The sequence below is a fragment of the Onychostruthus taczanowskii genome, unplaced genomic scaffold (assembly GCF_017590055.1).
Source record: "Onychostruthus taczanowskii isolate IOZ18803 unplaced genomic scaffold, ASM1759005v1 scaffold81, whole genome shotgun sequence".
In the NCBI taxonomy this organism is placed as follows: domain Eukaryota; kingdom Metazoa; phylum Chordata; class Aves; order Passeriformes; family Passeridae; genus Onychostruthus; species Onychostruthus taczanowskii.
In genome coordinates this window covers 1,984,775-2,007,025 of record NW_024506002.1, presented here as the reverse complement: position 1 = coordinate 2,007,025, position 22,251 = coordinate 1,984,775, and the positions used below count along the sequence as shown (strand labels likewise).

At 47.0% G+C, this 22,251-nt stretch overlaps 1 protein-coding gene across 1 annotated transcript; it reads left to right on the top strand.

Annotated features, from left to right (window-relative positions):
• Window positions 1-10,529: 10,529 nt before the first annotated feature.
• On the top strand, window positions 10,530-19,478 carry NEXMIF (neurite extension and migration factor). The gene is made up of 4 exons (XM_041424378.1): window positions 10,530-10,605; window positions 14,268-18,546; window positions 19,275-19,402; window positions 19,435-19,478. The coding sequence occupies exons 1-4, from the start codon at window positions 10,530-10,532 to the stop codon at window positions 19,476-19,478; spliced, it is 4,527 nt and encodes a 1,508-aa protein (XP_041280312.1).
• Window positions 19,479-22,251: the final 2,773 nt, after the last annotated feature.

Below are 22,251 nucleotides of genomic sequence, written 5' to 3'. Positions count from 1 at the left end.
CAGGGCTTCATCCCTCTTGGCTGGTGCAAGTGGCTGCTGGCTTTGTGCCTCCCTGTGCCCTGTGAGGCCATGCCAGGAGCCGCCGGCTCCTCCGAGAGCCGCGGTGTTAACGCCGGGGGAGTCCCGGCCCGGCTGATTGGTGTAGCAGGGTTTGAATTCTGCACTGAATATGACTAATAATCCATGACCTGCCTGTGATTATAGATGAAAGAAAGCTGATGAAGAGACCCTGCAGTGGCACAGAAAGGAATTAGCCATTGTCTAAAGCCGGGGCAGTACCGGAGCATTTGGATTTCACATCTGAGATTCACGGGTGAATAATTCAGCACTTGAAAAAAACGCTTCAGCCTCAGTGTGACATCTCCACATCTTCTTTCAGTGATATCCAAGACTTTAACTAAACATTGCTTCCCAGGGAGCTGGGGCAGCTGTCCAGATATTTTTCCTCTTAAGTATCAGCATTCCAGATTGTTACCTGGATACAGATGGAGATTTGGACTGATATCTTAGGAGATGCAAGCTCTCCTAATGCGGGATTTTGCCTTCAGAAATCGCTTCCGACCTTCGGCGGAACCCAAAATCTTCCCAAGTAAAATTAAGAGACACGGCTTTAGATTTAATTGCTGTTTCCATCTAATTGTGTGATCTGCTGAGGCCTGTGGAGTGGGGATGGGGTTGTTTGGTGTGGGGAATTTTGAATAAATGAAACAGTTCTCAAAGGGAAAATGTTGGTGGATTTCTTAAATGTGAATAGGAAAGTGGAGAAAAAGTAGGTTGTGTATAAAACAGCCTTGGAAAATGGCTTGATGTTTTCTACAGGGGCTCTGTAACCCTCAAACTAAATCCAGTGCTTTTAAATCTCTGCATTTGAGTGGAAAGGAAGAACCACCCAGGAATGTAAGTGTTAAAGTGTTCCTACAACCTCAGCTCTCCTTCCTCCAGCGTATACATTAGTATAAGTCTTTAAATAAATGATCACATATTATTCCTCAAATAATTCATCCATTTTCTGAATTATTAGCTAAAAATGGATGGTATCTTATAATTGTCATCAATTCCAACTCCTTATCGGGCCTAATAAGTTCTTTTCTCGGTGTGATAAGTGTTTTGATCATTTCCTTTTCCTACCTCCCCTGATTCCCTTTATAGTCAGAAGCATTGGCTCCTCGGGATGCACATCACAGAATGAGACTGGGAAGCTGTTTTACCTGGAAAATCTGTGGTCCAGCTGTGTCAGCTGCAGGAAACTACTCAGGAAAATAAACCCAAGTCAGTAGGTGCTGCATGTTTTCCCCAAGTGTGGCTCACTTTTAGGCTCACCTTGCCAGGCAGAGCCGTCGCACCAAGGTGGTCTCAGGGCAAAATGATGGTAATGGTGATGTATTTAAGAGCCGTTACCTGCTTGTGCAATTAAAAGTTTTAAACCCAAATGAGGAGAAGCAACCCCAGCTTTGTGCTCTGGAGCTGAAAGCACAGGCACTCCTTTCCAAGCACAAGGAATATGCAGGAATTGCACGAAGTTGGAAGTTTAAAAAGGAAATCGGATGGAAGGGCCCATCTGCTATCAGTGCAATCATTTCTGTGTACATAGAAAGGAAAAATCCGTATGAAACTTGGGAGTTGTTCAGGAATATTCAAAGGATCTGGCTAGAAACCTGGCTATAATGTCTAAGTGGATTTTGTCTTCCACATACATGTGGAACATCACCCTTTTTTGGGGGGATCTCTCACCGTTGCCTCTTTTGTGGCAATCTTTAGTTTCTTGAAGGTGATGGCCTGGGATTTAGCACATGGCATGGCCCTGCTTATGGGAACAAGATGAGCTTTGAAGTCCCTTCCAACCCAAACAGTTCTGGGATTCTGGGATTCTGGGATTCCATGTCCTGCAGTAAGGGAACAGCAGCTCCCTGAACCAGTTCTTTGTATAAACCATGGGAGGAATGAGCCCTTCCTCCCTTGCTCCATCTTAATTCCTTCCTGTGCCTAAGCCAAGCACTCCACTGCTTGGTTTCCTATCTGTGCTTTTATGAAAATTATGTGTACTTTAGAAATTAACACTTTTTATCCAGAGTCCACGCTGGCTAATTGCTAATAAGAGACAAAAGAGATTTGTTAAAATTTCTTTTTCTCCTATAAAATTTCTAATTTGAAGATATTAGAAAAGAGAAATGTTTACCCCACTAGGGTTACTGCAAATATCCTGATGAGCTTTCACATCCTCCTCCGGCACCAGCCTAATTACCCTCCTTAGTCCAAGCTTTAATATATTACAAATTCGTACAGGAAAAAAAAAAAAAATCCTCCTTTCCTCCTTCTTTTTTTAAACCTGGTGTTCTTTTTTTAACAGGGAAAATATGATAATATTTCTCATAGGGAAAGAGGCAATGGCAAAATTTAGGACTGAGACTTTTCTTCAGCATATCCCTGTGAAATCCAACTCTTTGTGCTGTTCCGACTCTGCATTAATCCATATCTCTAAACAACATTTTACACACCCTTCTTCAGCTGAGTTATTTCATAAAAGCCAGTGTGTGAGGGACTCTGAAACATCCCCTTTCTTCATCAGCTTCTGTAATCTTAATGCACTTGACCTTGGCCTCTCCTGTTTCCTGATGAGGTTCACAGGAAGAGTTTGTTAAGCTTTTCAGACACTGCTTTGTCAATGGGTCCATAAATACAGCAGCAGAAAGGGAATCTGGGTAAAAGTGCATTTAAATGAAGCAATTCTGCCCATCAAGAAATCTCCATCCCAAACTATTCTTTATTGGTTTTTGTTATTTTAGAGCAGACTGATGTATAATTAGCTTTGGAGAGTCCTCGTGTTTTTGTGAGGTTAATACCCCACGATCCTGCTGAATTTTCAACCTTTGCAGATTTATGAGAGTTGGAGTTTTCAATCATTCCACTCTAATTTTCTCAGAAATCCAGGCCCTTAACATTTCTGATTTTATTTAACTTCATATCCAGAGATGGAGTGAAAACTACATGTTTGGAATACAGTTGCTTTTAAGGAGGAAAGGCAAAAACCAACATCATGGGCTGTCTTTGGGCATCTTTGCTACTTAAAGGGAGCTTTGAAAAAAGATGGAGACAGGCTTTCCAGGCAGGCAGACAGGACAAGGAGAGATTAAACTGCCAGAGGGGACATTTAGATTAGGAACTAAGAGGAAAAACTCCCCTGTGAGGGTGGGCAGGCCCTGGCACAGGGTGCCCAGAGCAGCTGTGGCTGCCCCTGGATCCCTGGCAGTGCCAGGGGCTTTGGACATTGGGGCTTGGAGCAGCCTGGGGCAGTGGAAGGTGTCCCTGCCCATGACAGGTGGTGGATGGGCTTTAAAGTCCTTTCCAATCCAAGCCGTTCTGTGATTCTATTAATTAGAAATGTTTTTACTTCTGGCCATCACAGCTAAACCAAAGTTTGTGTTCTTACTCATTTTCAGGAGATGAAAATCTCCCCCTCACTTGCCAGTGCTTTTCAAAACTATGCAGCTGCTGACACTAATTATTGCTTCATTTCCTTCCACTTCTATAAAATATGAGAGGATGACCAAAAAAAAAAAAAAAACTAAAAAACCCAGCAACTCTTCTTAATCATCCTCCCTTGCTCTGGGTAGGCAGGAATTCTCTTTATGCTTCTTGTCCTCAAAATGGGGTGCACTCATTGAAACCCTCCTGGGTTCCACCTGGGCTCCTGCATTTCCTCACCCTCATTATTCCCAGCAGAATATTTACCCGGCCCCATGTGCAAATTCATCCCTCATTTGGTAAAAAGGGCTGTTGAATTCTTCCTTCCTTGAATCATCCTCAGGTTCTTGATCACTGTCTGTGGGACGTGGAGCTGTGCTCACCTGAGGCCACAACATTTGTGGCCCTGGGCCATCCTTTTTCCTTCCATTTCCTCAACCTCTCTGTTCTCCATTTCCCCACGAGCTTCCCCTGCTCTCCAGTGATTCTTCCCTGACTCTTCCCTTTCTTGCTTTGCATTTTGGAGCTCTCCTCTCTGGGGTTTGGCAGCTCTGCCTTCCCTAGCCCAGGACAGTATTATGCTGAAGCCCTCCACGTTTCAGACGTTCCCTCATGCGTTTCAGCTGCTCCAGGATTTTAATTGCCACCTTTTTCCCTTTGTGAAACGCTGCTGCTCTTGATGTCTGAGAATACATTTACAGAGAAAGCTCCTCTGGTATTTAACGTGTGCTTTGTCAGGAAGGCTGTAATTTTGTTCACTTCCTTCCTTTTGCCTTTAAGTTGTTTGTGACAGGTCTTGAAACACTCACACCTTATGTCCTCTCAGAGTAAGGTCAGAAACTGTCATTTATTTGAGAGCTGGCTTTAAATAGCCTGTTCTTAATATCATATCTGGGGGTCTGCTGGAGTTGGGGCTTGGGCTCTGCAGTAATTGTTGCATCTGCTTTCAGCTGAGGAAAAGTGGAGGCTTGCTATGAATATTAACAACTCATCCATCCTTTGCACCTTCTGGGAGCACACCAGTTCTGAAATTGTTTCCCCTTTTAATGGTTTTTGTGTTCTCCATTTTCTCTGCAACGTCCTGTTTCTTTAATCAACTTTATCTCCCCGCCCCCAGCTTTTATCTGTGTTTATACCTGAACCTATTCTCAGCTAATGTTGGCCCTGTCAGGCCTTACCTTCTTGCAGGGTTTTAGATGTCTCACTGCTGGGATTGACCCACAAACCCTTCTTTGTTTCCTGTTTCTTCTTCACTTGGGCTTTTCTCTGGTGTACTCACCATCAGTGATAGGAAAAGCCCAGGGAACTGCTGGGAGATGCAATTTCAATGTGAGATTTTTCTGGGAAAATAGCTTTGAAACCAGAACCCTCAAGTCCAACATCCCTTTGGTGGACTGGAGCAGCACTTGGTGGTGGGCAGAGAGGGAGGATGGTTCCACACTGTGCCTTTCCTTAGGAATTTCACCTCTCTGGCCCTGTCAGATCTGGAAACCTCAGTACTCTGCATTTTTTCTTATTTCAGCAAAGATCAGAGACCCTTGGCCTAGGTAGAAATGTAAATTCATGGAAACAGAGCTTTATTCAGAGAGGTGCTGTTAGCATTAAAACGCACCCTCATTTCCTGGCAAGACAAAATTTTGAGCACTTCATCCCCCAGTTGTGAAATTATAGTGAAAAAACAAGGACCAAATGGCATCCCTGGAATAAAAAGGATCAGGGGATTTCTGATGGGAAAACAGCATCCTTCAGGGCAGTGAATGACCAGCCTGGCATTGCTGTGGCTTCTGGTGCTGCCTCACCACAATTTCTCCACGGGAAGTTCTGTCCTGTGTCCTGCTGTGGGACTAAAGAGGGGGGGGAAAGGGGGAAAAGAACCCAAGAGAAAACCAGCCAAGCAGAAAACCACCTGGCTTTTATCCTCTCCAGAGGTGCAGCTGCCCCTGTCAGCACGGGAGGCGGGGTGTGTGATGTCCTTGCTGCTCAGGGATGGGGCTGCAGGGGAGGGACAGACAGATGCTCAGCATTTTGGGGAGAGCCTGGGTTCTGCTCCTAGCCAATTCCTGGCCCTGGACTCTGCTCTGAGCTTCTGCAGCATTTGCTGAGGTCCTGCAGGGGCAGGAGACGTGGTTAGGAGGAGCATGGTGTGTTCAGCATCCCCCATCCAGGGGAGAGCTGAATCCTCTCCTACTATTACTCCTCTGACTGTAAATATCTCGGAGACATTTACATGGTATTTCTTTTTAAGTATATAATGTTTTCATTCAAAAGTATCACAATTCTTAAAAGACCTGTCAGAGGCTCTGACATGTAATTAATTTCTCTAAAGCTCTTTTTTTGAAAGATACAACTGCATATATAGAACACCTGCACTTATTCACAATTCTGCAGAAAAAAAAAAGGTACAGCTTCTTCTTCTTCTTCTTCTTTGCTTTCTTCCCCCATTTCTCCATAAAAAGATTCTCCTTCACTTTGGATACTCCCTCTCCATTCCCCTCATGAGCTACAACTCTCAGGCTGTGGAAGCTGTGTGTAAATAGGAGCTGGCATGTTGGGTTTTGTCTGGGTGTGAGTGACTTTTTGTCTATTCAGCTTGAGGAGGAAACACTCTTGCAACTTTAATTCCAGAGCAGCCACCAGCAGCTCAGAACCTTGTCCACCTCACAGAATTCCCACGAGTGCAGCTGGGCTTTCAGTCATGGGCTCATGAGCTGCTTCTTATTTTTACCTGGTGGATTTTTTCCTTCCTCTGTCTGGGCAGAGTATTGAGCTCTCTGGTGTAATGGTGATACCCAGGAAATATGAATGAGGTGGTGTTCAAGCATCAGTGGATAAATATTTGTATTTATAGATTATATTGAGATGTAGATCTATACATTTAAGTGGCCAAGCACTGGATTCTGTGGCAATCATGACCAACTCGTTTGTTTTATCCCCTCTGAGTGCATCCAGGGCATCACTGTGATCATTCCTGGTTCTGTTGGGAAATGCCATCAGCCAAATCACTGCTGCTTCCCAAGGAAGTGTCTGCAGGGAGTCCTCGGGGGAGGAAATCTCTCCAGCAGGTCCCTTGGCACAATTCCTCCTTGGGTTGGCATCTATGGAGCTGGAGAGGCTGAAGGGGATGTCATCTCCCCAGGCACCTCTGACAGAGTGAAGTGGTGGACCTGTGTGCTTTGCAAACATCCATTCAGAAAAGCTGCAGCAGAAAATGGCATTTTCTGGCTGACAAAGAAGCAAAGCTACTTGTTGCTCTCTTTGTAGAGAGCAGCCATTGAGCAGATGCATTTTTTTGGTTGTATAAAAGGATGGCATTTCCCCTTTTGTCTTTGTAAAATCAGTGTTAACAGGAACATGCTTAAATCCTAAAGTTTGCATGGGCTTAAGTGAGCAGCAGGTCCATCATTTATGTGACTGGAGGTGAGAGAGGGAACATGTCTTTTAGCTCTGCAATTTGGGTGTTTCCTTCCAGCCCTGATCATTCTGGGATTCTGCAATTCTAGGAACTTCTAGAACAAGAAGTAATCTGGTTTTACTCCAAGGAACTGGTGAGGGGACATTCCCCCAGCACCTTGCTCTGTGTTGGGAGCAGAGGGAGCTGGTGGAGCCTCAGCTGGGACATCATTTTCCAACCACGTTTGCCTCCACTCCAGCAGCACCAACACCCATACAACCTCCTCAGTGTCTCAGGAGGTTTTTTAAAAGAGGACAAAAGCATCTCTTGGGTTTCTTGGCCCCCTGGCCTGAAGGATCTGCTCAAAGGCAGGCAGAGGTTTGTGGCAGAGGGTCCATTGTGGTGCTGTGTTTTTGTGCACATGGGCTGGTCACTAACAGGTTTTGTATGGCCCTGCTAGCACTAGAAATAGGAAAATTGACAGGAATTGTGAGGAATGGGGAATTTCCTCAGCTGTGATGCTGAGGGTTTTTAGAGGCACTTGCAGACTTTCACCTGACCTGAGCCATAGGGCTGAAAGGGGTTTCTCCAGGTCAATGAGCCCTGTCTATTGCTACCACAGCTCTGCATCCTGGCCTTCTGTCCATTAATTTATCCATCTTGTGCTTAAAATGAATTGGATTATTGTTCAGCTCCACTGCTTGCTTCCTATTGCTCCTTCCCCTCCATGTCCTCGCTAGCCAGTGACTCTCTGTGCTGCCAGCTGTGATCTTAGCAGGCCGATGCCCTGAAGTCCATGGTGCAATCAGCAAAAGTGCTTCTGAATCCTTCCCTGTGACTGAGCGTGCTGTGCCTGTCCTTGAAGCACAGCCAGCCCCCTGTGCTCCTGCCCTCCTCCCCCAGAGGCTGCAGTTCATCTGACCCCACGTCTTTGCCCGTCCCTTCCGCCCGCCATCCTCTTCCTCCATCCACTCTGCCTCCAGTCAAGTTCATCAGCTTGGAGCTGCTGCCTGATTTTCTTCCTGCCAGCTCTTCATAATATCGTGACCCCAGCAGTGCCTCTCTTCAGTGGCCTGACACCATCTAAAATCTATATTCTCTCCCTTTAATACCTCAGTCTGCAGATGACTCTTGTGTTCTGTGCTCTGCTGCTACCCAGTGTATTCCCTGCACACTGCCCTTATCCCCTGGACCTCTCCTGCTTTCGTTTTTCTGCCTGGGACCAGCTGTTCTTGTCTTTGTCATCCCCGGCCTTCTGTTCCTTCCTGCTCTGCATCACGTCCAGCCCCTTTGTCAGCTTTTCTTTCCCAGTTTCTGTTTCTCCCTGTCCCTTTTGGGGTCTCACCTTTCCTGGGTCACACTGGTCACATAGGTCTCAGCAAATTTGGGTTGTTTGTCCCATCTGTACTTCATCTCTGTGTGACCCTGGGAAGTTGGCCCATCTGGACCCTTCTCAGTTCTTCCCAGGTGGTTTCTAGAGCTCAGCTCTGCTCTCTGGGGCACTGCAGTTGAGGAAAAGGCTTGTCCCAAGCACATCCCCTTTGGTGCTGCGTTTCATTGCCTTCATTGTCTTCTCCAGCCTTTGGATCTCATCCACCAGGAACATTCCTGGTGTGCTTCCCTCCCCCTTGTGCACACACATCCCAAAAAATCATAATATTGTGAGATTAAGGGTCTGTAAACTCTCCCTTTGTGCCTGTTTGCTTGGCTGCCTGTGTGCTCATTGCTCACCCCCCTCTCTGTTCCTGCTCTGTCCATGAAGGCTGGCCCTTGAGTACCCATCAGAATCAAGGAAAGATGGACCCCTTCCTCATGGATGGGGCTTGGAGCAGCCTGGGGTAGTGGCAGGTGTCCCTGCCCGTGGCAGGGGTTGGCACTGGATGGGCTTTAATGTCCCTTCCCACCCAAACCTTTCTGTGACACCTCATCCCCCTCCCCAGCAGCCCCACTGGCCCATCTGTGGAGCCCTTGGTCTCCTGAGACCCCTCTGCTTCTCCTGAGGCTGAGGATATTTTATTAAAATTTTCATTAATAGATATTCTAAAAATTTATTAATACTTCTATTAATTAAGGCACATTTAACAGGCAGGAGATATTATCAAGGAGACACGAAGCTGTAGCCTGTCAGTGGCAGATGCAGAGCACCTTCCACGCTCAGACATTAATCTCCTTCATGGAAAAATAACTGATCTCTGCTCTGCTTTTGGAGCCCCTCCTGCTGCAGCATGTCAGCAATGAAAGGGCACAGAGGGAGCTCAGGCTGTGGGGAGGGTGCTGGCAGGAGAGGAGTCTTACCACAGCAAACAGGCTGGTGTTGGAGAGCTTTGAGATGGGGATTTGCATCAAAGGAAAACTCTCGGGGTTAGTTAAATATTCCTCTAAATATGCAAAGGAATGGAGTTACTGATGCTTGTTATTCTTATCTTCCTCTCGGTGTCACAACATCTTTAAGTTGGGTGAAGGTTTCACTTACTAAGGCGGTTGTAAAGATTTCACGTTAATTAAGAGGACTCCACTGCAAATCTGAATATGAATGAAGTTTGGCTGCTGAACCCCAGGGCAATGAGTGCTGTGGGAACAGCAGAGACTGACAAATGTTGATGTGAAAAGTAAAAAGCCAAACAAAAAAACCCCAAACCCAGAAAAAACACCTAAACCAATGCTGCAATCTAGTACCTGTTCTGTGAGAGAGAAAAAAATGAGCTTGAGTTGCCAGAAGGGCATAAAATAGATTTTGACTTGGATTTGCAGTCAAAGAGGTGAAATTCTGTCAATCAGGAGCACTGATGAGGGTTCTCCAGTGCCAGCCATGCCTGGGTTCCAGCCACATCACTCTGCTGCTCTGCAGGCAGGTGGTGGCTTTGAAGGGTGGGGGGCCCTCAGTGGAGGACTGAGAAGATCTGGGCTGGATCCTCAGCTCAGCTTCTTTGCTCTGGTGAAGCTGCACCAAGCCCAGCCAGCCTGGACTGCTCATCCCTCCCTGGAGCTGGAGCTTCACCCAGTGGGGGCAGTGGGGAGCAGTCTTAGGGGTGAGGCTTCCAAGGATGGGGCTCCTGTGGTGAGCACTGAGACTGGAGATTCTTTTCCACAACAAACTGCTTTTTGGGGAAGTTTTTCATACCTGCCAGTGCTTGGAAGGGCAGTGGTTGATGGTGTGGGAGAGCAGCTGTCACTGCACATTTGTGGTTTTTTCCAGCTCCATCACAGAGTTGCTGTTGATGAACTGGGATGAATCCTCTCCTTCATCTCTCCACTGATCCATCTGGAGACGGGTGGCCTTTCCTGGCTGGACATGACTAATGTGCCTTTGCACAGCAATTTTGGGTGACGTGGAGGGTCCTGCAGAGGTGCTGAGAGCACCTCTCCACCTCCCAGATCAGGACTTTGGGGAAGGAAATGCTGATACACAACATTTTCACCTTGCTGAAAATACATGGGACTTGGCTTTTGGACTGGAAAAGTGACAAGCTGAGAGCCTAAATAAATTGGATTTGTCCTCTTAAGGAGGATGCAGGCAGCGTGTGAGGCTGTGTGGGGGTGTTTTATTGTTGTTATTTTTTATTCACGGTTCCTTGAGCTGATCCTGGGGATTGCACTGACTGTGGTTGTGTTTCTGGAAATGTGCAGGTTGGCCAGATGCAGTGGGGCATGGAGTGAACAGAAAGAGGTTAAATTGATGGATGACCAACAAGAGCAGGATTGTGCCTCAGAAGACCAAGAAACTATCCTGATTAATGGGGTGAAAGAAAATGGTAAGGAACTTAATTATGGTACATGAGGGAGCAGCGACAACTTGGAAGCCAACTTATTTTCCTAATTCCTTTTGTGCATTTAATATTAGCAGTTTGTGGGTATCTCTGCAGTGTGGAGCAGGGGAGTAAATGGGTGTTTTCTGCACAGGAATCATTCCAGCCATAAATCTACACCTTTTTAGGCCTTAACAAGAACTGCTTTTACCTGTGCATGGGTATGGCTGGAAATGTTTATGTGCACGGGCAGTTGGAATTAAAGATTTTAGTTTGGTTTCTTGGGGGAAAAAAGTCATCCAGGACTTTGTAGCCCCTCGTTCTGTTGGGAATCTTTCCCTCTCGTGGCATTACAATCCCATTAGCCAATATTAGCAAGATTTAGCTGAAGGCTACTTAGTCCCTACAAACTGGGGGAAAATTAGAGATTGTGTGGGAGAAAGGAACCAGGATTAGTGGGAAGGGAAGGTTGGATTTCTGAGCTCGTTCTTGCCTGTGTCCCATCACCCAGCACGTGGGATTCCCTATCCTGTAATCCCTTTTCTGCACAGACAGGTAGTGTTCCTGGGAGCCACCAACAGGGGTGGGGAAGGATCAGCCCCTTTCAGCAGCCTCCCAGAACACCCAGCTTTGTATCTATTTCATTGATTCTATATTTGCTCTCAGAATAACTAATTAGGAGTACCAGTGCTCAGCTGTCTGAAACCCTGATTGAAATAAATAAACCTCCAAGCATTTTCTGAGGTCATTTGGACTGTAATCTCTGGCCACAGTAAATGCAGAGGGGAGGCAGAGCCTGATGCTTTCATCCTTCAATGTGTTTTATGTTTAATTTCATGGCTTTTTACATTTTGTATTGGCCCATAAATCTTGAGATAGATCGATAGATAGATAGATAGATAGATAGATAGATAGATTTTATTTATATATAAATTTGATCCTGTTAGATGTCAAGAACTTGGTCCTCTGACATGTTCAGATCTTTCAGTCAGCTCTAAACAAGGTGGTAGAGACAAATGTTCTTTGCCAAAACTTCGGAGCAGCTCCAGCCACGTGGGTGCCCATGAGGGCCCGCAGCTCGTGCTGGTGGCAGGTGAGGCACATGCTCACACTTGCCCCTGGGATGTAATTTGGGAGCTGTCCCTGTCAGCCCATCCCCTTCCTGACTGTACAGGGTGAAGCTGCAGCTGCTGGAGCTGCCAAAGGGATTTTGTAGCCATGGTCCCTTTGTCTGATCCAGTGGACAACAAAGTCAGTGCTGCCCTCATCAGTAAGGTCAGAACCTCACACCAGTTCCATGGAATTCAATTAAACAGGGCTTAAAAAGTACTTTAATTAGACATAACACTGCTTTAGGTTAGAACAGACCTTAAAGCCCATCCAGTGCCACCCCCTGCCATGGGCAAGGACACTTTCCACTATTCCAGGTTGGTCCAAGCTCCATCCAACCTTGGGCACTGCCAGGGATCCAGGGGCAGCCACAGCTGCTCTGGGCACCCTGTGCCAGGGCCTGCCCACCCTCAGAACTAAGAATTCCTTCCCCACATCCCATCCCAGCCTCCCCTCTGTCAGTTTAAACTTTCAGTTTGAGCACTGCTGTGTAGGAGTTGCTGCTGAATCCAAGGCCAGGAACCAGCACAGAGCTCTGGAGCTGCCACCTCCCCTTGCCCATGTGCTGTTGGGTGGATGCTGAGGGAAACTGGGAAAAGTGGTTTTGCTTCTCCAGCATTTTCTGTGTGAACTGTATTCCCTTGGAGCATCACTTGAACACGGGCCTGATTTTAGGCTGATATGGAGTCCCAGAAAATCAGGTTTTGGCATTTGTATTTCACAAGAGTTCAGTTCACTCACACAAGTATAAACCTAAAGAAATGCCCAGAGAGGGTTTATTTTATATAATAGCAGCTTTGCCTATTGAACGCAGCTTTTGAGATTGAATTTCAGCTTTCTGCCTCCCCCTTCTTTGAGTCTTACAGCATTCACAGACATTCTTCTTTTATCCTCAAATTTTCCATGCTTCCTGTTAGCTCCAAGCTGGTTTTTATTTTATTTTACTTCTGAAGTGGAACTGCACTGGTTAATTTGTTTTGGTGCTTAAGGAAAAAGATACCACCTCTGCATTTCTGATCTGAAGACTGGTGGGAGGGACTCAAAAATCAGCTTTTTTATTTATTTCCTTTTTTTAACCATTTTCAAGCAAGCCAGTCTGGCCTTTCCCAAGTCATTCATGTTGAAGATGATGACAGACATTGCATTGCACTTCTGGTTGGAGTTAAGGAGTCTTTGGGAAAAGGTTTAAAGTCCTGGGAGTGCTGCGAGGCTCTAGCTGCAGTCTGTGCTTTGTTCAGACTTCACTGATGGCTCCATCCCTAAGGCCCTGTAGCACAAAACTTACAGGACTGAAATTAAGGGGGTTTTGACCTCCTGCTTGGCACAGGCAGGCACCCCACTCCTTCCATGGCATCCTATTCCTTTCCATCCTTCCCACCTGGGGTTTTCCACTGTGCTGGTGGTACCTGCATCAGCACCAACCTCCCCTCCCCAGGCTGCCAAGGATGCAGGAGATTTACTTTCCTCTCAGTTTGGAATAAGAGCACTTGTGGAGGGTCACAGCAGCCAAATAAATCCCTTTGCATGCCCCATTTAATGCCACATCCTGGTGCTCCAGTTGTGTTTTAAAGCACTTGTCCCTCCTTGGAAAGCTTTGGCTCTCGCCCCTCTGCCTTCAGCGGAGCCACCAAAAAGGAAAGAGCTGAGCCGTGACAAAAGCACCAGGCTCCGAGTCGGCAGAGCTCTCTGGCTGGGATGAATGCGCTCATTGGAATATTTTTTTTTTTAATACAGAGATATCAGAGTGTGTTCATGGATGAAAAGACATCGTATTTAAATTTCAAGGGTCATACCGTCCGTTGAGCCAGGAGTCAGATAAAAGTATATTCATAACTTTATTCTGCCATAAAAGAAGCGCAACGAGGTAAAACTAAAAAAATCCTTAGGTTAAAAAATCCTTACATGACTAAAAAGGCATTTTTAGCGATTAGGGAAGAATGGCAAACCCCACAATAATTCTAACAATAATTACTTTAAACTCTGTGTTATCTTCTGCCTTCCCTTGGTGTGGACAGTGGCAAAAAGACTGCTGGGTTTTTAAAATCAGCCATCATTCCCTGACTCCCGAGCAGTGAAACAGCTCAGGTGTGTGCAAGCTCAGACCCTCGCGGGGGGGGTGCTTTGTTTCTTTAAGAATCTCACTTTCCTGTTAATTTTTTCAATGTTAACGAGAACATTTTTATTAGGCTTGTTTTGTTTTTTTAATAACATTGTGAGGTTTGAGAGGCAGTTTCCAGGTAACCGTATGGATATGAGGAGGGAAGAGCGGATGTGTTGCGTGTTTTGAACGTGCTCTTGTACCTCTTCCAGCTGGCTGCAGGGAGCAGCCTGTTTACCTCTGCCTTCCACGCACATCACCACGTTAACTGGATCCGGGAGGGAAGAATTGCTGGGAAGGGCTTCCCAAAGGAGCACTTGGAAAAAGTCACCGGGAGAAGGGGAGCAGGGTGGCGAGCCTGAGACCTTTAAGGGTGGTAACCTTTGTAACCTTCCCTCTTTTTCTACCTCCAAGGGTGGTAACCCCTCTCTCTTTCTCTCCTTTTCCTCCATCCCCGCAGAGTCGCACGCCCTGGACGGTGATGAGAGGCCCTGCAGCGCCGCCGAGGCGGCGGTGCCATTCCCGGTGCTGAGCGCGGCTCCCAAGGAGGGCCCCGCGTGCCACCGTGCCCCGACGGCCAAGAAGGCCTGCCTGCTGAGCCCCCCGTCGCCACTGCGCCTCACCGATGTCCCCGAGCACGCCTCGGACGACTCCTCCGCCCACGCCATCTCCCTCACGTCCTGCGTGACCAAGGGCATGAGCTCCTGGTCGCTGCCGGGCGACTGCGAGAAGGCTCCTTTCACCATGATGGAGCCCGGGGGGATGTCGGCGCTGACGGGAGACTGCCTGATGCAGCCGAGCCGGACCTGTCTGGGCTGCTTTATTGAATCCAAGGACGGCATTGATGCGGAGCCGGGAATAAGCTTGAAAGTGGGGGATATAAATAGGGATTATGACACCTGTTCGGTCTCTGATATAGGGATTCACTGCATGAGCACAGGAGAAACCATGAGATATGGGGATCAACTGCTTTCAGACCAGCTTTTAAGCTTCCCTATGCATAAATCGAGGGCAGCGGACAAAAGAGATGCAGAGAAATCTGACAGTGATTCAGAGGACCCCACTCAGAAAAATTATTACGAGGGATTACTATTAGACAAATGCAATGGTGAGGAACCTTTACTAACAAATCCCAACCAGGAATGGGGCTATTTTGAATCTTTCATTAGTGAAAGTAAAATTGAGCTGCTTGACCTCTGCTCCAAAAATGAGCTTTCTGTAAATCTGTTTTCTGAGGAAGACGTGGACAATTACATGTTCGATGATGACGATTCCACCTTGGGAAGTGATGTCTGCTCCCTAAAGATTAGATACGAATCTTTCCAGGACAATGTGCGGGAGAAGACCACCACCCTACAAGAGGACGCCCAATTCAACTTCTTCCCCAGCGTGTTCAGCAACTGCACCAAAAGGGACAGCAGGAGCACCCTGAAAAGGGGACCCAGCGGTGCCACCGACCCTTCTCAATTCAAATCCGAGGAAGGCATCATCTGGGGGGAGGAGGAGGAGGACGGCGAGGAAGAGGACGGTGAGGAGGAGGAGAAAGCTGCCTTAAATAAATCTTGCAACAGCACAGAGATGGTGCAGTACGTGGGCTCCAAGAGGAGCCACTTCTTGGACTCGGTGAATTCCACAGAGGACTCCGGGGAGTTCAGCGATGACAGCACTTGCACGGAGTCCTCCTACGACGTGCTGCGGGACATCAAGGACTGCAGCCGGTACCTGGCCCGGGACCACTCCGGCTCCTTCATCCAGCAGAACTACGGGCTGCGGGCGAAGAGGAAAGTGCGATACAGCGACGACTACTTGTACGATGTGGACTCCATCGAGAACGAGAAGATCCTGGACAAGAAGGAGTGGCTCCCGGACGGGCCCAAGGAGGAGGACGACGACGAGTGGTGCCCCAAGAAACGGCGAAAAGTCTCTCGCAAGGAGCCCCCCGTGATCATCAAGTACATCATCATTAACAGGTTTAAAGGGGAGAAGCATATGCTGGTGAAGCTCAGCAAAGTGGATGCCAACGAGACAACTGTTACTCTGAACGAGGAGCTGCTCAGCAAATACAAGAAGCTGGCCCCACTGAAGGGCTTCTGGCAGGAGAGGCAGCAGAGCCGGCTGGATTTGCTCAGATCGTCTCTCTACCACAAGCAGAATTTCTATCTTAACGGCTCAGATGCTTCATTCCTCCCTCACCCACGGAAGCGAAAATGCAAGCTAGCAAACAGGCACCGGATTCAAAGAATTAAAGCCATCGAGCAATCAGTGAACAAGCTGGGCTCTTGCTCTTCTGATCACAAGCAGCCTTGCAGCAGTAAGGAGGACGTGGGCCTGAAAGGGCTGCCAGCATTAGCCATTGCCACCCCCAGCTGTGCCAACGGATTACACGTCCACGACATCGCGGGCATCGCCGTGAAGTGCAAACCGCAGGAGCGGGAGCACAAGGGGACGGAGCGGAAAGTGCTCCGCAGAATCAAATTCAAAAGTGAAGCCAGGTTGAAGTGCAAGAAGATTAAAGCTGCCACCAGTACAGCAGAGGACTCCCCAGCACTGGAAAACCAGGACTCCGCAGCGCATCTGAAGGACGAAAACAGTCCCTGTGCTTCAGACAGCTCCCATCTCCCAGAGTGCCACGAGGATAAGGTTGCTAAAAATTCTCCTTTCCTACCATCCACCTCCTCTTCAGACAAGCCTCTGCCATCTGCTAATATCACCACCAATGTACCCCTGATCCCTGGAGGGTATCTGCAGACGTTGTTAGATGCTTCAGATCTGTCGAGCAACACCAGTATCCCGTACTTTGCCCAGCACCCCTCCGAGCAGCAGCAGCAGCAGCAGCACCCGCTCCCCAGCATCGTCCCGCCGGAAAAGCCCTTCCCGTCCCTGCAGCCGGCGCAGAGCTGCGTGCTCTCCCCGCCCTCCGAGTCGGAGCTGCAGCAGTCACCCGGCCACTTGGAGATGGAGCAGGGCGGCTTCGGCAGCATGTGGCCGGCCAGCAAGGGCAGCGAGCGCCAGGACTTCCCCGGGGACATGCCGGAGGCGGCCGGAATGCCGAGCGAGTTTGCCCCGGGCACGGACGGCCTCCCCGCCTCTGGATACACTCAAGTCAATCTGAATAGCGGCAAATTGCTATACCAAAAAAATTACATGCCGGATAGCCAACAAGTGCAGTCTGATGATTCTTATCAGTCATGTCATTTCAATAATGGAGAGGGGCGCTTTCATTTCCAACGAGGTACACTCAGTACAGATGATGGCAGGCTCATTAGTTTTGATTCAGTGGGTTCATTGTCAGTTAGTTCTAGCAATTACAGTTCTTTAAGTTTAAAGTCTTGTGAAAAGGATGGCGAGGATGATATTAATGATGATTTCTTGGCCCACTGCAGTCCCAAGCTAGTGATCCAGCAGAGCATAGATGAAATCACCCCTTTGAAGGAGTCCACGGACCTTTTAGACATTTCCAACTTCACGCCTGATAGGTTCCGCCAGTCGTCACTTTCGGAGATGTCCCCTCCAGACACTCCCAACCTGTCCCCACAGATAGCTGGCTCCGATGCCAAGCCTCTGGGCACCCTGAAGGGCTTTCAGGAGAGCCCCCAGGCCTCCCTCAACAGTTCCGAGAAGGTCAAGTGGAACTGTGGGGTCCTGCAGACCGAGGATCAGGCAGATAACGGGTTTGCTTTAAATAATCACCAGTTCCAGTTCCATATGTTCAATGATGAAGATTCTGTCAGCCTTCTCGAAAAGAGTCCATGCTTGTCAACATTTAATGAGCCATCTGGTCAAATTAGCACCAATAGCAAAGTGTCAAAATCGAAGAGGAAAAGTTCATCCAGCAAGAATGTGGGTACAAACCAAAGCTCTTCCCAGAAAGCCACCCGGAAAAAATCACCCAAAACCAACAAAGGAACCGATAAGCCGCAAGGGAAAAACTCTAGGCAGGCACCCAAATCCACCAGGAAAGGGAAAAATGCAGCAGGAGTCAACGGCGAGAAGGCTCCAGTTGTTGGCGGCAGGGTGGTCACTCAGCTGGGCACCGTGGCCACGGCCACCAAGGGCGTGGCCGAGGGCACTCAGCACTGTGGCCCGGCAGGGGTGAAGCTGGGCAAGCACAACGGGCTCTCTGGAGAGTGGGCACTGGGAAAAGACGGGGGCACGGGCTGGTCGGAAGCCAGCCTGGGCAACGCCACCAGCCTCCTGGACGACGACCAGAGGGAGTTCGAGGAACCTTCCAACATCCTGTCCAACATCGCGTCGGGAATGGCCGATGTCCAGAGGTTTATGATGGCCTCCATTGAGCCCTTGTGGGGGCCCGTCGGCCACAACAGCGTTCCAGACATATTCCGGTCACCGGAGTCCAACAGCCTGAAACTGAAAACTCTTAAAATTTTGGCAGGGACATCCCAAGAGTCAAAGAAGAAGGCGAACGGTGGCTCGCCGGGGGCGGCGAAGAACCACAAGTCAAACAACAAGGGCTCAAGCAAAAACAGCAAAGCTGTGACCTGCGACCCCGGTCGCCCCAACTGCTCCACCGGGTTCACCACGGACATTCACGCTCCCTTTTTTGATAAAAACTATAGTAACCTGAGCACTTTAGGCAATAATGGACCTACCCATAAAAAACTCTACCGTCATAAATCCAGTTCGAAATCACTGAGGGATGAGAACTGTAAAATCAAGCGGACGGACCGCGAACAGCCCCACAAGGACCCACCCGTGACAGCTGCTTTTGAGAAACTGAGGTAATGCTGCACCAAACTGGCTGGAATGCCCCTAACCTCCCTCCCACCTGCTAGGCCCGCTGTTCCTCAGTTTTTCCTTCCTGAAAGCAAAAGTTTGCATGAGAAAAAAAAAAAAAAAAGACATTCCCCTTTTACAGTTTTGGTTGGTTTTGGTTTTGGGGTTGGTTTCTTTTTTTGTTTGTTTGGTTTTTTTAATTATTTTTAAATGCATGAAAATACTTATGACTTGCAAGCTACCTAAAAGAATGACCAATTTTCTGGCTTGGCTGGGGTTAAAAAAAACTAACAAGGCTACTCTTTTCTGCTGTTTGGCTTCTTCAGTTTTTAATTACTTATTTATTGGGGGAAAAACAAAAACAAAAACTAAAAAAAGAAAAAAAAAGATTACATGCTCTTTTTAATGATTTTGACAAGGAAAGACTTTTTTTTTTTTTTGGAACATTTTGTAAAAAATAAACCACAAAAAAAAAAAAAAGAGGTTCTGCATCCAAAAGCCAAGATCTCAAAACTTAAAGGCTCTTTACTTTGCAAATGAGAACTCGTTCCTAATTGAGCTTCACGTGGCAATTTTTGAGTGCTTTCTGGCCCCCTCTGCTGTTGTGTCTCCTAACCTGCATCATCTAAAGCTGCATCTTCTCTACCCGCCCGCCTTTAGCGCGTTCGCTCCGTCGTGGTGACTCCAGACGAGCTAACTAAGATGGCATCAAATGTTTGATTTTTTCCTGCAGGGAATCAGACTCCATTCTTCTTAAAGCAGAAACAGCATTTTTGGGTTTTCCTGTATTTGAAGAAAAGACTCCCTTTTCTAGAAAGACGGTTGATGTTTGGTTCTTTTCTTACCATTTTTTTTTTTCTGGTTGTTTTTTCTTTTTTTTCCCCCATCGGTTCCTTTTCGAAATATGCCTTGTGGTCTGTTGAAATGTAAGTGCTGAAATGGAGAGTTTGAAATTGTGGGAATTTTATTATTTGAAAGCAAACCTAATCTGGTATTCTCTGTGAAAGACTGTTTTAAAAGTCATACTGTTGTACAGTAGTTTATGCACTATTACCCACAACAACAAAAAATTGTGCCAAACTATGAACAAGTGACTGTATTGTATATATTTTTACTTCTCTATCAACATTGGGTTGTGAGTGTTTTCTGCAGCTATGCCTTTTGGTTTTACTAGAAACATTCCAGTTGTTAAGTACTAACCATCCCCCTTTGAAAGCACCTGTAACTCACGATGAAAAACGATATTGTTCACTGATACAACTTACCAAAAGTTTTATGGACATGACTAGAAGTGTGCCAAATTTACTTACCTCATTTCATGGATTCACCCTGTGGTTTAAAGCTCATAAAGGGAAGAAAAAAAAAAAAAAGAAAAAAAAAAGGAAACAAAAAGGGGGAAAAAGAAAAGAAAAAAAGGAACTTTGAAACCGATGCTGGGAAATGGTAATGTCCTCTCTTTGAAACCATGAGCAGAAAAACTTAATGGTGAAATGCTGAGTTTCATTATAGGAGAGAGTTGCAATGGTGGAGGAGTTCAGAAAACCACTGACGGTAAGTTTGCCAGGAACTCAAGTGTCTGCATCCAGAGACTACAGAACAGCTGCTTTTCAAGTGTCTGTTTTCTTAAAGCAAAACCTGTAGCTGAAGATCATTTGAAATGCAAAGTTACATTGCTAATTCTTTGTATCTCAGTTTTATATATTTTATAAGAACCTGGGATAAATTCTGAAATAGGTATCAAAACAGAACTAATACATTTCATACATTGAGTGCTATTCACTTTTCCTTTAAATAGTTTCTTAAACATTTTCGATGCAGAGCCTGTCAAAAGCGCTCTCCCATCATAGCTTTGGTGTTTCCTCCATGTCTAACCTTGTGATGCCAATATAGTTTGAACTTTCAAAAGCAGAGTCATTAATTTAAAATACAACTCAGAACCTTTTCTTTGATTCAGTTCATGAAACAAATACAACCAGTGGAGCTATTTGTGATCTCACCGATCAGGGCCGGATCATGACTGGACTTTATTAAGACAGCGTTAAGTATTGAATGCTAAATGTATTCTCAAAAGGCCTTATTTGTAACCCTCCTCACCACACCTTCGCCCTCCACGAGAATAAGGAACCCAACAAAGATCTATTTTCCATGTGCAACTGAGAGCCTGTGCGTTTTGCTGCTGATTTCTAATGAAAAACCTTGATATGCAAGAGCCCTGGGAGCGATTGGGAGCAGAGGGATGTGAGGCTTGGACACCTTATGCAATAGCAGGCGGTGAGGAAGAGGAGCCTTTCTAGCAGTGGACAGATCACGTTGCTGATACAGCCACAGGCGTAGACGTGGTGTCACACAGAGGGCAGGACTGGGCTCAGGTTTCCTCCCAAGTCAGTTTTTTTCCACCCACGTGCCAGACAAAGCAGCAGAATTGGTTTAAGTTAATTTATCAGAAAAGCAGAGCGATCACTTAAAATCAAAGTGGAGATACAGAGTGTTAGTTTAGAATCGTGTTTTCAGCTCTTACAGATCTTGGGGTGCAGTTTAGCTCGGCTCTGCGATCCCAGAGAGAACAGCTCAGTAGTTGCATTGTGTTTTATTTAACAGATGAAAGGACAAGCTCTGAAAAAAAATTAGTAATTAAAAAACCATCCTGGTAAGTTCATTTTTTCACAGAATAAATGCTGGTGTTGCCTGGAGTGAGTTGCTCTGGATGAGAGTGGTCCCTGGCGCCCCATGGCATGCAGCATCCCACCCCAGCTCTGGCTCCAGGAGGGAGATCCAGAAGATGCTCAGGATTTACTCTGGAGACAAGAGCTGTGGTAGTCCTCCATCCTTGGGCTCTGGGCTGGTCTGCAGCCACCACACTCTCCCTGCTTCCCCAGCAGCTCTCTTTTCTATTCACAGGCTCATCAAATACTACAAGCTCCAACCAGTGCTGTGGTGTTGGCATATCCCAGTTTTTGAGCATTCCCCCCATGCTGCAGGAGTGGGTCTGGCAGCTCCCTTCTTTTGGATGTTCTGGCTGCTGCTCTTACAAAGACAGGTCAGGCCCAGGGCTGGGATGTGGCACAGACCTTCTTTCTGACCCAGAACCATCAGTTGAAAACACATTTCACCTGGCCTGCACTGTGCTCCTTATGCTTAATGTTATGAATATGGAACTCATAATAAAACTCCTTGTACTGGACGGGATAGCAATACTTACTGCATTTGAGGAATGTGCAATAGGGCATGAAGATCAGGCATGAAACATATCGACTGTTTTATCCATGAATACTCAGCTGGGTGTTTCAGAACAGTGTTAATCACAAATTCCAGATGCCTTGTTGCTCTCCTTCAGTCCTTCTACCATTCCAGTTGCTGACAGCTTTGGTGGTCATCCCATGTCCTCCAAAAGTCTCTGCCGGGGAGATGTTAAAGAGCCTGGGTCCCTCATATGTGGAACTGGCCCTTCCCTGTGTCTGAAAAGGTCATCACTCTGCTGCTTGACCCCAAAATTTAGAAATTGCCTTGAGCCAACCATTTGCCCTCCTCCCTTTTGATCTTTATAGAGTATTTGGGTGGGAAGGGACCTTTGAAGGCCATTTAGTCCAACTTCCCTGCAAAAAGCAGGGACATCTACTAGACCTGGTTGCTTAGAGCCTGTCTGACCTGACCTTGAATGTTTCCAGGGAGGGGACAGCCACCACCTCTCTGGGCAACCTGAGCCAGCGTTT